Source organism: Camelus bactrianus, chromosome 1 (genome assembly GCF_048773025.1).
Source record: "Camelus bactrianus isolate YW-2024 breed Bactrian camel chromosome 1, ASM4877302v1, whole genome shotgun sequence".
NCBI classification, from domain to species: domain Eukaryota; kingdom Metazoa; phylum Chordata; class Mammalia; order Artiodactyla; family Camelidae; genus Camelus; species Camelus bactrianus.
Window position 1 is genome coordinate 23,618,327 of NC_133539.1, and position 14,547 is coordinate 23,632,873.

At 37.7% G+C, this 14,547-nt stretch overlaps 1 protein-coding gene across 4 annotated transcripts in view; it reads right to left on the reverse strand.

The window, feature by feature from the left end:
* USP25 (ubiquitin specific peptidase 25) overlaps window positions 1-12,639 on the reverse strand; it is a 127,865-nt gene extending 115,226 nt beyond the window's left edge. For 3 of the 4 annotated variants that reach the window (XM_074361414.1, XM_045520796.2, XM_010960219.3), the window contains exon 1: window positions 12,171-12,639. In XM_074361414.1, coding sequence (XP_074217515.1) covers window positions 12,171-12,215 — 45 coding nt within the window. In that variant the 5' untranslated portion in view covers window positions 12,216-12,639. The remainder of the gene's footprint in view (window positions 1-12,170) is intronic. The other variant, XM_045520799.2, reaches the window with a different exon arrangement.
* Window positions 12,640-14,547: the final 1,908 nt, after the last annotated feature.

The window sequence follows — 14,547 nt, forward strand, 5'->3', positions numbered from 1 at the left end:
TCTCCCCTCTGGGAACTGGGGAGTGGGCTGGAAGTTCTGACTCTCTAATCATAATGGTTGGTTTTTCTGAGGCACAGCCCCCATCCTGAAGCTATCTAGTTCCCCAACCAGGAGTTATCTCATTAGCATACAAAAGACAGTAAATTCATGTAGCGGAAACCAGGGGAAAAGACTAAATATTTTCATTCTGTTATACCACAGCTAGCCACATGCAGCTACCTGTAGGTAAAAGAAGGCACCGAATTCTTTTGTTTCTTTATCCTCACTAATGGACTTCTCTTTGCCTAGAATCACATATTCAGTCTCCCTACACACCCTCGACATTATCTCCTCCATGAGGCCTTTCCTGTTCTTCTTAGAGCCTCTCTTGGGCCTACCAATATATCCTATAAATATTTCATTAAACTTCTAATATAATACATGAATTTCTGGCTCCCACTACAACCAAACTATAAGCTTTTCTAGGGTGTTTTATTTCTCAATCTGCTTAAAATAAAGAAAGAATACAAATGGATGGATATAATAATGAGAGATAACTGCATATCTAAGCAGAAATGTACACGATAATTGAAAACCTAAAACAAGAGTTTATGTGAGGGTATAAAATTAAATTTATTTTGAAAATACAAACTTGTTAGTAATGAACATACATGACTCAGAAACTACATAATCTCTCAAAGCTTGAAAAGAAGAAAGCAGAAAACCAAAGACAAAACTTTAAAAAACTCCCATAGTTCAGCAGACACACAGTATATTGCATTAGCAGCCAAATTTTACCACGCTGTAGAGTTCAAATGTAAAGTTTAAATATATGTACTGAAAGTTCACATAAAAGCTGACAAGCTCACAAAAATCTTGCCTCAGAGCTAGGCCTACTTGCTCCTATCTTTTTACCTACCAATCCTCAACTTCTTTGTGTCTGTCGTATGTGTTCAAATACTAAATATTTTTGGCAGCACACTTGAAAAGGTTTAAAATTTTCACAGTGATGTTCAGCAACTCCTAAGGGAAGGAGCAATAATTACAATACAATTATTACTGCAGTACAATAATTCTGTCCCATGGTGTCTGCAAAAGCAGCTATCACACTGCACGGCAGTATGTCACCCTCTTGCTCATCCAGGCACTAAGACATGTTCACAGGCAAAATACAAGTTCCAATAAATAATATTTATTTGGCACTAACTTAAAAGTAAGCTATAGTTGTTACCTCTTAGTCACAGCAAGTGTGTTCCACTCTACACTAAATCACACAACCTGTTCAGTTCAACATTCTGCTTAAGAGGTATTGGAATAATTACAATACAAACCTGAGCTATAGTTTAAAAAAAATTTAAACTATGAATCAAACTTGGAGGCATATCTGTGAAAACGTTACAACAAAAAAGCTGAGAACACTGCTCTAAGACAATGTTTATCAAGTAAGTGCCAGGGTCACAGATGGATGTAGATGACAACAGCAATAAAATCTATTTCGAATGTTTAATGATAACGTATTACAAGAATATCCTGATACACATGTATTAATTTCCTTGGTCGAAGCTGCAATTGCCAAGTAGCTTCTGTAAAACACTACCATCTGTCAGATTATGTTAACCTCGTTATTCTAGTTTTCTAGTTTTGGTTACATCCAAGTTATCAGTTGGTTTTAGTGCATAAAAGCTATACAATAGGACATAATAAATATATGCCTAGATTATATTTATGCAAGCTTGAGTAAAACTACAATAAAAATACTTTAGTTCAAGAGATTGTCCCTGAAACCTGTTTTCCTTTAAAACAACTCTCCACTTAAGGATAAAAAATACTATCAAGTGGAGTATTAATAGGAAGGAAAAACTTTTCAATAAAGTTGCTGGTTCTCCAGAGGAGAAAAATGAATTTGGACACATACTCAAACAATACACAAAATTCAAACTGAAGTGGAATAAGACTTAAATGCCAACAGGGAAAGAAGAAAAAGATTACAGAGCAATAAAAGAGAACATCTTTATGACACAGGTATGAAAGATCAAATAATAAAGAAAGCTAATTATTTATGAGACTAAATTAAAATGGACTCCTTTTCATGAAAAAAGCAACACAAAGGGAATAAAAAGACACCCTGAAAACAGGAAAAGATATTTGCAAAATACGTTAAGTGGGGAAAAAAATGGTAGTATCTGGACTATAAAGAACTCCTTCAAATCAAAAAGAAAAAGGAAAAACAACCCAAAAGAAAAAACACAACAGAAACAAATGTGAATTTCACAGGAAAAAAAACTCAATAGTCCATAAATATATAAAAAGATAACCAATTAGGTCATCAACAGCAGAATGATTAAGTTCTGGTGTAACCATAAAGTATAAACAAACTACAACATTAGGTTCACTTATTTCATATAAATCTTGAACTTACACCCCAGAGCACACACAAAAACAAACTTCAAATGGATCATAACCCTAAATATAATAGCTAAAATAATAAAACATATTAAAAGTAAACATAGGAGGCAAAATAATGTGAACTAAGGTTCAAAAAAATTAGGATAAAGCACTAATTGTAAAAGAAAAAGTAGTACAATGAATTTCACCCATGTTAAACTACTTTGACTTCAAAGAAACTGATCAGAAAAAATGAAAGACAAGCCACACCCTGAGAGAAAAAATATACATATAATAAAAGACATTCAGAACAACTCAATAGCAAGACATAGAGTATCTATAGAAGACATAAAAATGCGCAGTAAAGGAAAAGGTGGAGGCAGCGGGTTCCCAGCGGCCCCGCAGCCTCATAACCCTCACCCCCACAGAAGTCCTCCCCTTGTAAGACAGGAGGAAGAGGAAGAACAGAGGCACTGTCAGTCAGCTCCCCCCCTTTCATTAAACCCAGAGAACACCTGCTCTGCTAGAACTGCAAGGGGTAAGAAGGGTCCCTGATCACCACCAGCAGAGAATGCATAGAAGGCACACCTTCCATCCGAAAACTGCACACCCTGAGGACAGAACTTGCCCGAGCCAACCCAATGACAAAAAGTAAGCTAATGGCAACACCAAAGTAACACAAATGTTCACAGGGCTCTAGGACCACACCTGGCACAGGACCCCATGCCCTGTGTGGGTTGCTCTGATCTCCCCGTCCCCAGAAGCCTGGCTGCCCTACCACCCAGTGACCACCACAGAAACCACAGAGCTGACCTCGGCCATCTCACATGCTTTCTCTATCCCATCGCGGCCTCACACACCCACATGCACTGGTAGCCTTCCTCTGATGCCACTAGCAAGGACGGCAATACTGTCAGTTCTGTTCGTTCCGCAATCTTATTACTGACTTGAAGCCCCAGGCCCAGTGAGGACGAAGTCCAGAAGTCAGTTCTGAGAAACTGTACAGGGTGTCCATAACCCCAGGAGGTCTGTGCAGAGAGCTGCTCCTTCCCTCCAAAGACTGGTCATTTTAAACCTGAGGCAGTGGACTGCTGCTAATTTCCTTTCAATCTTCTTCCTTGGCCCTGCCCTGCCCCAAAGGCCTCATGGGAAGACTTCAGGGGCCCTCTTACTGACGTACCAAGAGCAGCTCAGAGGTCTCAGTGGAGGACACAGCAAGCCCCACACCTCCAGCCCAAGTCTGTTTCTGTAGCTCCATTTCAAAGAAATGCAACATTTAAATTTGCGTGTATTCTGGCATGGATGATGACACATAAATCTGAGTGTATGGTTAGATCTCACATTAGTGTTACCACAGCAACAGATTCTGGCCACTAATGTTTCCTCATTCCTGGTCCCTCTCTCCACACTCCTCCCCTACATCCTTCCTCTTCACTAAGGATCTAGCCCTCAGCTCTGCAGCCAATCCTGCCCTCAAACCTGGTGCCACTCACCCCTCACAACCCACTTCCAGGCTGAACGACACCCACAAAACCCCAACAAATAAGAAGTTTCCAGTTTAAAACAAGTTACTCTTCTTTCTTGTTTCCACATGGACCAAAAACTCTAAGAAATGTCTTTCTCTGCTCCACAGTTCATCCCACCCCACCACTGGTCCCCCAAGTTCTCTCCAAACTTCCAAGCCAACTACATTACGAAAGAATGTACCTTGTGGAACAAAATACACATCATAAAGATTAGCTAGCTCTGCCTGCTGAGTGCACTGTGGGGTCAGGGCCCGGGCGGGTCACTTGGAGAGAGGGCAAGCCACCAGGACACAAGCTGCCGGGATCACAGCACTGACAGCTCACTAGCCCACAGGGATGAGCAAGGGAGCTGACTGAGGACTGTGGCTTATAACCTGGATTTATCACCTTGGGGCTCAGGAGAAGGATAGCATTTTGTATTTGTTCCACTAACAGCTTAGAACCACATCCCAGATAATCATGGTAAACCCTTCACAACATGGAAAATGCTGAAAGCAGCCAGCCATTCCCACTTTTCTTCATTTTTTAATTAAATCTTGCACACACAAAATAATTTGCACACTCATGTGTGCGATTAACTATTAAAGAAATTAATATGAGTTTGAGGTACGAAGAAGAAAAGGCTTTTCATTTTCAGCAGTGAAACCTTTTTATGAAGTATTAGTTTAAATATATAAAATAAAGGAAAAATTGTGCAATTTCATTTTGTTTTGTAAGCAGGTCAGTACTTGCTCCTCAAGGTTTTACCTCTAACAACATTTTTAACTTTTTTGCTATTTTCAGACTTGGGAGAATAAGTAGCTATGGTTATTGCTGATCCGATGAGAATGTAAAACTGAATAAAATATGAGAAACAATGCTTAAAAATCATTCAAAACTGGCCAATAAACACATGAAAAGATATTCAGAACCATTAGTCATTAGGGAAATACAAAGTAACACTACAATGAGGTACCACTACATACTTACTAAAATGGTTAAAACATAAAAGTTTACAATACCAAGTGTTGACAAAAATGTAGACCAAATGGAACTCTCATACATTGTTGACGGGAATGTAAAATGGTACAACCACTTTGAATAACTATTTAGCAATATCTTATAACAATTCCACTACTATGTATTTGCTCAAGAGAAATTCTTTAGAAGTGCATCAGGTACCAAAGTAGGAAACTTTCCTTTAAAATCAGCAATAAAACAAAACATCCACTATCATCACTTCTAATCAACATTTATTATACATTTTACCCTGTAAAAGAAAAAATGAATTAGAATGATAAAAACTGGAAATAAAAAATTAAAACTGTCATGATTTACTTATGATGTGATCTCTGAAAAAGTATTAAAGTTTAGCAAAGTTTTGGTGGGTATAAAAATAATATACAAAGCCAGCTGCATTTGTACACATCAGTAACAAAGTATTTTAAAAAACCACATGTTATTGCTATCTGAAGATATATACTATGCAGGACAAACAATGTGTAAGAATTATACTGTTAAAATTATAAACTGAGGAAGAAATTCTAAAGAAGACCTAATAAAAGTATACGTATACTCTGTTCATGGATAGAAAGAGTCAGTATCATAAATATGTTAATGACCCCAAATTGGTCTATAGATTCAATAAAATTACTAAAAATCTCAAACAAGATTTTCCAGAGAACTTGGTAAAGTTACTCTAAATTGTCTAAGGATGATAAAGTACCATGACACCTTGGAAGAAGAAAAGTAAACTTATTTTTTCAGTATTAGAGATTATTATGAAGCCACAGCAATGAAGACAGGACAGCATTCACAAAATGAATGATGTAACAAAACAGCACATGGGGGAAAGAAGAGAATTTTCTATAAAGCTTTTATATATGACAGAGATGGTAGGTAAGTTCAGTTGAGGAGAGCATTAACTTTTCAATAATGTTAAGATTAAATACAATAAAAAATCATATATAGAGTAAAAATTAAATTGGATCCCTACCTGATACCAGGTACAAAAATTAAGTGCAGATGGTATAAGGTCTAGATGTTGCAAACATAACTTTAAAACACTTAGTAGGAAATATAGATGAATATCATCCATATATCAAATGGGGAAAAAAGTCCCTAAAGTTAAAAAGACTAAAATTAAAAATATATATCTTCAGGAATTCAGACAGGTGGCAAAAAAGGAAATCAAAGAGAGAAAGAACACAGGATTCAAGATGATCAGTCTCAAATGAAAATAAAAGCATGGGATGAGTCAACTATAAAGTTAGATACAGATTACTTTCAAAGTTCTAGCCTTTGTTTTAAATACTGGGTTCAATGTGTGCTTACCATTAAAAATTAATAAGCAATTTCATAAAAAAATGAAAACATTTGCAAAAACTGTTTATGATTAATTAGATTCTGTACACTGCAGAACCAACTAGTGTATACATTATTAAAACAACCCCCTCCAAAAAATATCTGACTACCTATGGAGGTAGTAAACATAGAATTGATATTACAAAAATAGTAATTTGATTTAGACAATCAAAGTAAAAAGTTATTCCTAGCACATAGAAAAAAAGGGAGAGGAAAAAATTATAAAATTTGAAGCAAGGAAGAGAGATAAATGCTATCTAATATTCAAATAATGTAGATTCAGAACAAGGAAGAAAAAAGTAATAGAATAAAAGTAATAATTCTTAAATATATACCATTTTCCTTAGAGTTTTCGACCAAAACCCTTGCCAGGATTGTTAAAAATACACACACACAAACACACACACACATGAAATTTCTGGATTCTAAAACCAAATAGAAAATCTTACAAGCTTACAGGGTTAACAATTTACCTACTAAACAAATAAAAACCCTCAAACATTACACTACACCAAAAAAAACACATAGTTAAAATTAAACACCTAAATACCTATTTTTTAAAAAGTTAATTAGTGTAACACAATTAAGTAATATTTTTGATGTAAGAAATGCCTTAAGAAATTTAAAATGACACCATTTAAGTTTATAATTCTATATTATTCCAGCAAAATCAAGAATCTTAAGTAAAGTTATGATAAACAGTCTTTCTTATTTAGGACAGAGGGAATGGAGGGAAAACTATTATTAATTTTTTATACTATGAGAAAAATATGTGTTTATATATATTTGTTTAAAATTAAAAGAACAGAAAAGACTCTTTAAATGGGAAGTCAGATGGCAATTAAAGGTTAACTATATCACAGTATATGCAGGTGATAAAATTTTACTAAAAGACCAGCAAAAAACACACACGTTTGAATTAGATCCATTAGAAATACAAAGAGAATTTGATGAATTATATTAAAAATAGAGAAGTCAACATCTCTCAGAATTTGAGATAAAGGAAAAAGAAAACATGAAATCTTGAAATTACACTGTGTTCATTTCATATATAAATATTAACTTTCAAAAAATATTATCCTTTTCATATAGTCATTAAAACCTCATGTACTTAGTTATTTCTTCTTAATTCTTAATAAATTTCTAAAACTATCACAAATCATATTCTCTAAACACAGTTTCAATTGTTCTAAACACTGTGTCTGACTGAACTAAAAGTCAACAATTTTAAATATGCAACAACTTGGAAAATGAAACAAAAAATCTTTAAAATAATGAAAGAAAAATGTTAAAAAATAATAGTCAAAACTTGGACAGCTTAACTAAATCTTGCTCTAAATAAAATCATTAGCTTAACATAGTCACGTTCATCAAAACATCAACGTAACAAGTACTTAGGTTGAATGATCAAAATGGTTAACTGCCACCAATTTTGAATGGTTTAACATAATACCACACTAAACAATTCCAAAAGCACAGGAAAAGATAAAAAGCTTTCTAATGCTTTTATCAACTAACCTTACCTTAATAGCTCATACATACACAAGCAAAACTTGTAACCAACCTCATTTAAGAATGTAGATTCTAAATTCTAGATTTAAATTTAATATATTGAATTTGAAGGCATCGTGACTAAATGTGATTTTACCAGAAAGCAATACAGATTAAAGGTTAACAGCAAAAGCCCCTGAGTCTCATGACCCTGAGTTTAAATCCCACTCTCAACACATACTAACAATGAAATGTTGCTTTAGTTATTAACTGCTCTAATACTGTTTCCTCCACCAGGACATGGAGGAAAAAAAAAATGTCCTCCTAAAAAGGCGGTTGAGAAGATTAAATGAAAAAAGTTGTAAAACTCTTAGCACAATTCCCTAACATAGTACATAGTAAATAGTCCATGTTATTTACTACAGTTGTTGTTATTGACATATTAAATTATCACATCAGTTGTTGAAAAAAAATTTGATAGTCAACATCCAAATCTGACTTCAAAACCGTTAAATACTTAGAACTGTAAGAACATTTCATATAATGAAACAACACGTTAACAGAACCTAACATTAACCTTAGTACTCTGTTATCCTAGCTAAAACAATAAAATAGTATATGAAAAAGAGATGTGAAAATTAACAGAGGTCAGAATGATAATTATTTGCAAATTATATGGACTGTATACAAAGAATAATGAAGAAAATCATCAAATTCATTCAAAATCATAAAGAGAATTTAAGACAGCTGGATACAATGTTAGCATACAAATCAAAATTAGGTGAGAAAGGAATGGAGTAAAATGGGAATAAACAGCTGGATCCCTTTCTCCCACAAACCAAGTCTTATGCTGGTACCAAGATAACCAACAATTTAGTACTAAAGAATATCAATTTTATGTAATGTTTACAGTGACTTATGTAACATTAACTGTCTCTTGAAATCCTGTATTGTATCTTTATAACTTTAGATAACACCTAAGTTAGAAAATACTATATTATTTTAACTAAGAAATTCACTCTGAATTCAGTTTGTATTGTTTTTCAAGTTTCAACTCTTGATTTGGTTAATCTGTGACATCCTTCCCATCCCCAACCCTCAGTATAATTAGTGAAAGCTGACTGTTTGATCCATAGGTTCCTTCTGCCTCCACACTCACTACGATTTCTTTTTTATCCTCCCGGTCCAGAATGAATGTCTGTGTAGCTCCATTAAACACTGAGATCTAAAAAATGCTGCTCATGTCTAATCATACTAACCTTAAGGCTTTAAAAGAAGATCCAGAGGCACTGAAAGACTTGGCCAAAGTCATTTAGAAAGATGACTGAGATCCAGCTAACATCCTACAGTCTTTTTGCTATACTGTCTATACTCCAACAGTTGTCCACAGTTTTGAGTTTTCATTGTTTCTCAATAATGTTAAATTGTGAGATTCAGTTAAGGAACTAAAATAACCCCTGTACTTGCATTCCTTTTAGAAAACATTCAGTCATTATTTCATTCATCAAATATTTACTGAAACCTACTGTGTGCCAAGAAGTTGTTCTAAGCCCTAAGGTGAAACAAAATAGGCAAAATACCTGCCCTTATGGATTTTATATTTATTCAACTCAGAAGGACGCATTTAAACAATATCCAGCTCATTTCACTCTATAAATTAATTTGGTCCCTGGGCGGAAGCCTTCTAAATTGCTGCCGTAAAGAATCCTCATTTGGGACCTGAATCTATGAATCAAATTTCCAAGATGTAAGGATCCTACACTTAGGTAAACATCAAGCACAAGGTTGAAGACACATGTGCAAGACCTAAATTATGACAAGATTTAACTGTGGCTAATCTGCCACCAACTCTACCTTACCGGTATCATCTGAAACCTCTCAGAAAAGCAGCTCTCTACAGTTTCACTACATCTCATAACTCTCTGCCATGGCCAAACTTGAGCAATCAAGCAAAGAACACATCAGAGGAAAAAGCCCTTGCCTTATGTTACATTTTGACAAGTTACTTTGTAGGTGAACAAAGTAAGAAAGTTCTATGTAGTCCTACTTAAAAAAAAAAAAAAAATTACTAATCTTCCATGCTTCTGGAAGAAAAAAAGAACCTTGAAAAATAGGGAACTGTTCCAACTACCAGAATACTTATTTATATAAAGCTAGTATTATACATGACCATACAACACATAATTTCTTTAAGGACAGCAGAAAATAGGATAAAATTTTGGTTATGCAATACAACTAGATACTTCTCGTTTTACTCATAATTCATAAAGTTTCTAATTTAAAAACAAAGAGTTTCACTTTTGTTTCTTCTAAAGCAGTTCACTTCCTAGTTACTAACTTGAAGTCTGCTTCCTAGTTACTAGCTTCGTGCATTTAAATCTACCAATTTATTTGAAGTAGATGGTTTAAAGTATTTGTACTCATATGAATACTTTCAAATGGTTCTGATATGCGTAACAAAGTAATAGTATACCAATATGGAAAGCAAGCAAACAGATTGTTTCTTTAAAAAAATAAATACCATATTCCACAACTACTATGATGGAAATATAAAAACAAATGCTGTTTTACTGCTCTAAAAAAATGTGCACACTATCACTGAGATGATCCGACACACATACTACAAAACCAGCATCATAATGGTAATATTTTGGACTGCTGACTACTCCCTTTGTATAAGGAGGGGGCTCATTAAACTAGGTAAATGGACTTGATGGCCAAGCTCACTTTCAGTAATTCGACTCCTGATTCACAATTTTCTGCATAAACATCTGAACCAGGCAGATCAGCATTTATCTAATTCTATACTAAGGAAGTACGTTAGTCAAAATCACAAACTTCTTGCCATTGTTTAAATTTGAGATGTGAAAAATGAGCTACATTTCCCACTCTGAAACAAATAGGCTTTAATATTCATGACTGAAGGGAACTGTAAACAGAAATGACACCAAACCTATTAAATATTTCTTAGTATACATATGACCACAAGCTAGTCCTCTAAGTATTAACACTTAATCACATACTTAACATCAAAAACTAAAGTTTAAGGTATTCAAAACAGAATAGAGGGGATTAAGAGATAAACTGTTCTAAACTCCCATTATTAAATCTAGAATTATTTCACTGTAAATAAAATGCAGTGTGCAATAATCTTCTAAATTTACCAGTAACAGTTTACACACAAGAGTTCCAAAGACAACTTTTCCCAAAGTGCCTAATATAACAATGCACTATCCTTGCTTTCCAAAATTCTCTGAGCATCTTCAATTACCTTGGGTACTATCATAAAATTCTAAAAATAATCTAAAAGCAAAAACTTCGCAAGCTGTGAGTATACACATAGTCTATTGTACCATAGCAGGCCTTATTCTAAAATCGAGCACAGGTAGGATAGAACCATGCCAAAACTACAACAGGGTGGGGCAGTCACTACTCTCCCCAAAAAACCAAACACAGCTTTGGTAGCTGCTCCCAGTAAACCCTGGTTACCCCCATAATTTCATGACCAAGACGAGTAAAGCAATGTTCTCCTTTTGCCCAAAATGCTTTTCACGCAAATGACCAAAAGAAAAAATTAAATCATTGCCAACTACTATTCAGGATATAGTGCAAGCCATGATAGTGCACTTGAGATTCTGAAAGCAAAATCCAGGGGGGAAAAAGAAAAAAAGGGAGCTTCTATCACTACCTACTGTGAAAGATCTCAAGCTTCACAAACCTAGATTTCTGTTTTTATTTTTTACATAAGTGAGCAAACATTTATTTCAACGCGTGACTGAGACAAGAGTAAAGGGTGAACGCTGGAACAAGGTCAAACTTAGGGGACAAAGATTTCTGGAATAAACATAGCCAGAAATGTTTCCTTCTTGAGAGACAGTTTCTATTATGTAGAAAAGAAGAAAAAGAAACAAAATGAAAAAGAAAGAAAGAAAAAAAAAAGGAACCAACCAGACCCTCTACTTTTACATTGAGTCCACCTGGTAAGTGTACCTGCCCCACCACAGGCAGTTCAATTCTGGTGGAGACTCATGCAAAATAGCAGGCCTGGAATGCTCCTACCTGGGAAATAAAAACTGCTCAGATGGGATGACAACTGGCTTTTTTTTTTTTTTTGAAAAAGAGGGGGAAGATAAAGTTTAATTAAAAAGCCATATAGAGGAGTGTAGGAATGTGAGGTCGCTCTCAATAAAAACCGGGCACCATCTGTAACAGCAAAACAATCGGCAAGAAGGAAGTGGATTGAAACCAGCTAACTACACCCCGCTTTCCAAACGAAGCCCGGAACTGGGCGCGACGCCCCCTAAGCGAGTAGGGGCGGGGGGCTGCGGGGGAGGAAGCCCGGGCGGCGGCGGGGGAAGCTCGGGAGCTCCCGGCCGAGGCGGGTGAGGGCAGCACGTCGGAAGGAGGAGCGGGGCCGTGCCGCGCCGGCTGGCGGGCTCGCCTCACCTTCTGCGCCGCGCTCTGCTGCAGCACATTCTGCTCCACGGTCATGGCCCCCGCGGCGCCGGCGGCGACACAGGCGGCGGCGTCCGGCTTCTCGCGCCCCCGCCGGCCCTGGCTGCCGCGCTCCGCCGAGCTCCAGGGAGCGGCGCGGACGGCCGGGGAGGACAGCGCCCCCGCCAGCCAGGCGCGAAGGCGATGGCGGCCGGCGTGCGCGGGCACCGCGGGCTGGCGGCGAGGCGCGGACAGCGAGGGCCACGGCGGCGGCCCCACGACTCCGCGCGGCCCGCCTCAGCGCGGCTCGTCGGCGGCTGCCGGGGCCATGAGCGGGAGGCGGACGCTGGGGCGCGGGAGGGCGCGAGCAAGCCCGGACGCGTCACGAGCGCGCGCGCTCCTTCGCTGGCGGCTCGCGGGCCACTGCGGGGAAGGGAAAGGGGACAGAGGGAGCGGCCGGCCGGAATGGCGCTGTCCTCCTCCCTCCGCGACTCCTCCTCCCCTCCCTTCCCCCAACCGCCGTCACCGCCCCCGCCCGGCGGCTCCTCCCCCGCCGAGCCCCGCCCGCCGGCCGCCCTAACCCTACATTGTGACCCGCGGGGCCGCGGGACGGGGCGGGGCCTCCTGGAGCCCCGCCCCCCGCCCGGCGCTCGCGGGTGGGGCGAGGGAGGGCCACGCGGGCCGGGCCTCGGAGCCGCCCCTGCGGCAGGTTGCGCGACGCCTGCTCTTGCTCGGCGTGGTTCCAAGCCGAGGCCAGAGGGCAGCGTTCGTCTCTGTCCCCGGGACTTGTCGGATCGCCGGCATTCCGAACTCTTCCAAGACAAAACATTTTCCTCCTGGCCACGTAACGTCCGAAAACCTCGTTGGGTCCCGAATCCCGACTTCTTTCTCTGTCTCCCGTCCTCTCCCGTCGCCTTTCTAGGAATTTCACAAGCAGTAAACTTGCCCGAAGGGAAAAGTCCGGTGTGATTTAAGCAAAAGCCTGTTAGAAGTCCTTATTCTAGAATATACTTTTCTCCTTAACTAGACATTATGTAAATGACTATTGACAATTCTCTCTCTACTTCTTTCATTCAAATATGTGCCAGTCACTGCTAGGCTTTAGAGAAATGAAGTTTATTTTCCGACAGTTTGGAGAAATATGAAATATGGTCTACACAGCAGACAACATTACAAAAGTATCACTGCCTAGATAGTACATCATATAATATCCTAGTTCCCAAACAATTATTAACCACCCTGCATGGAATACTTGACTGTATAGAATTGTAAGAAAAACTTGACATTGAGAGAGCAATCTCTAGCCTCAGAAGTATTTTGCGTTTCAGGAGCTAATCTGGGAGTAGTTTGCGGACGGTATGTGATTGCGGCGGTGGGAGGGGCGGGAATATCAGCGCATATTTTCACAAATACAATACACACATATGCAAATCCGGGTATGATTTTTAATCTCCTGGCAAGAAAAGTAAATTTGGTAAATGCTCGTTGAAATATTACCTGGTTTTACTCTTTGTAATCTGTGTACTTTACAAATTGCTCTGTACCGTAAATGACTTCAACCACCTTTTGAGATCTTTCCCTTGATTCTTCATATTTATTTGCTCATTTGATTTTAACAGATTACAAATTTTACTTTATTGCTATCTTATGTCTTTGCAGGAAGAATTCGAAATGTTGTGAAATGACTAGACACCCAGAATTTTAGGAGTAATACAATGGTTCTGATAGAATGCACAAATTTTTTATGAGAACACTGTGACCCAAGAGGGTGACTTGTCTACAAAAGCATACTAAAGCTCATTTTTCCTCATTTATAGATGAAAATTCTTTCCAACATATCAACTTCATTTTTTCTGTATAACAGATTAAAAACTTATCTATCCAGTTCATGACATTTGAATTTAAGAAAGTTAAATTTGACATAAAAATCTAGTACTGTGGTTAAAAAAAGATATTGCCAGATACTAAAGTTTAGTTTCTAGAATTTGGCAATAAATGATACTCTGAGTTAAGTTTTTTAGTTACACAAAAAAAATTATCTTACTAGTGCTTACTGTATAATTATCAAATAAAGCTACTTATAGGGTAGTTTGTATTTGCCCACTTCAATCATTCATTCCCAGATTACTTCTTTTTTAAAAAATTTTTTTAAATTGAAGTACAGTCAGTTACAATGTATCAGTCTCTGGTGTGCAGCACACTGTCCCAGTCATGCATATACATACATATATTCATTTTCATATTCTTTTTCATTAAAGGTTATTACAAGATATTGAATATAGTTCCCTGTGCTACACAGAAGAAACTTGTTTTTTTAATCTATTTTTATATATAGTGGCTAACATTTGCAGATCTCAAACTCCCAAATTTTTTCCTTCCCACCCTCTTT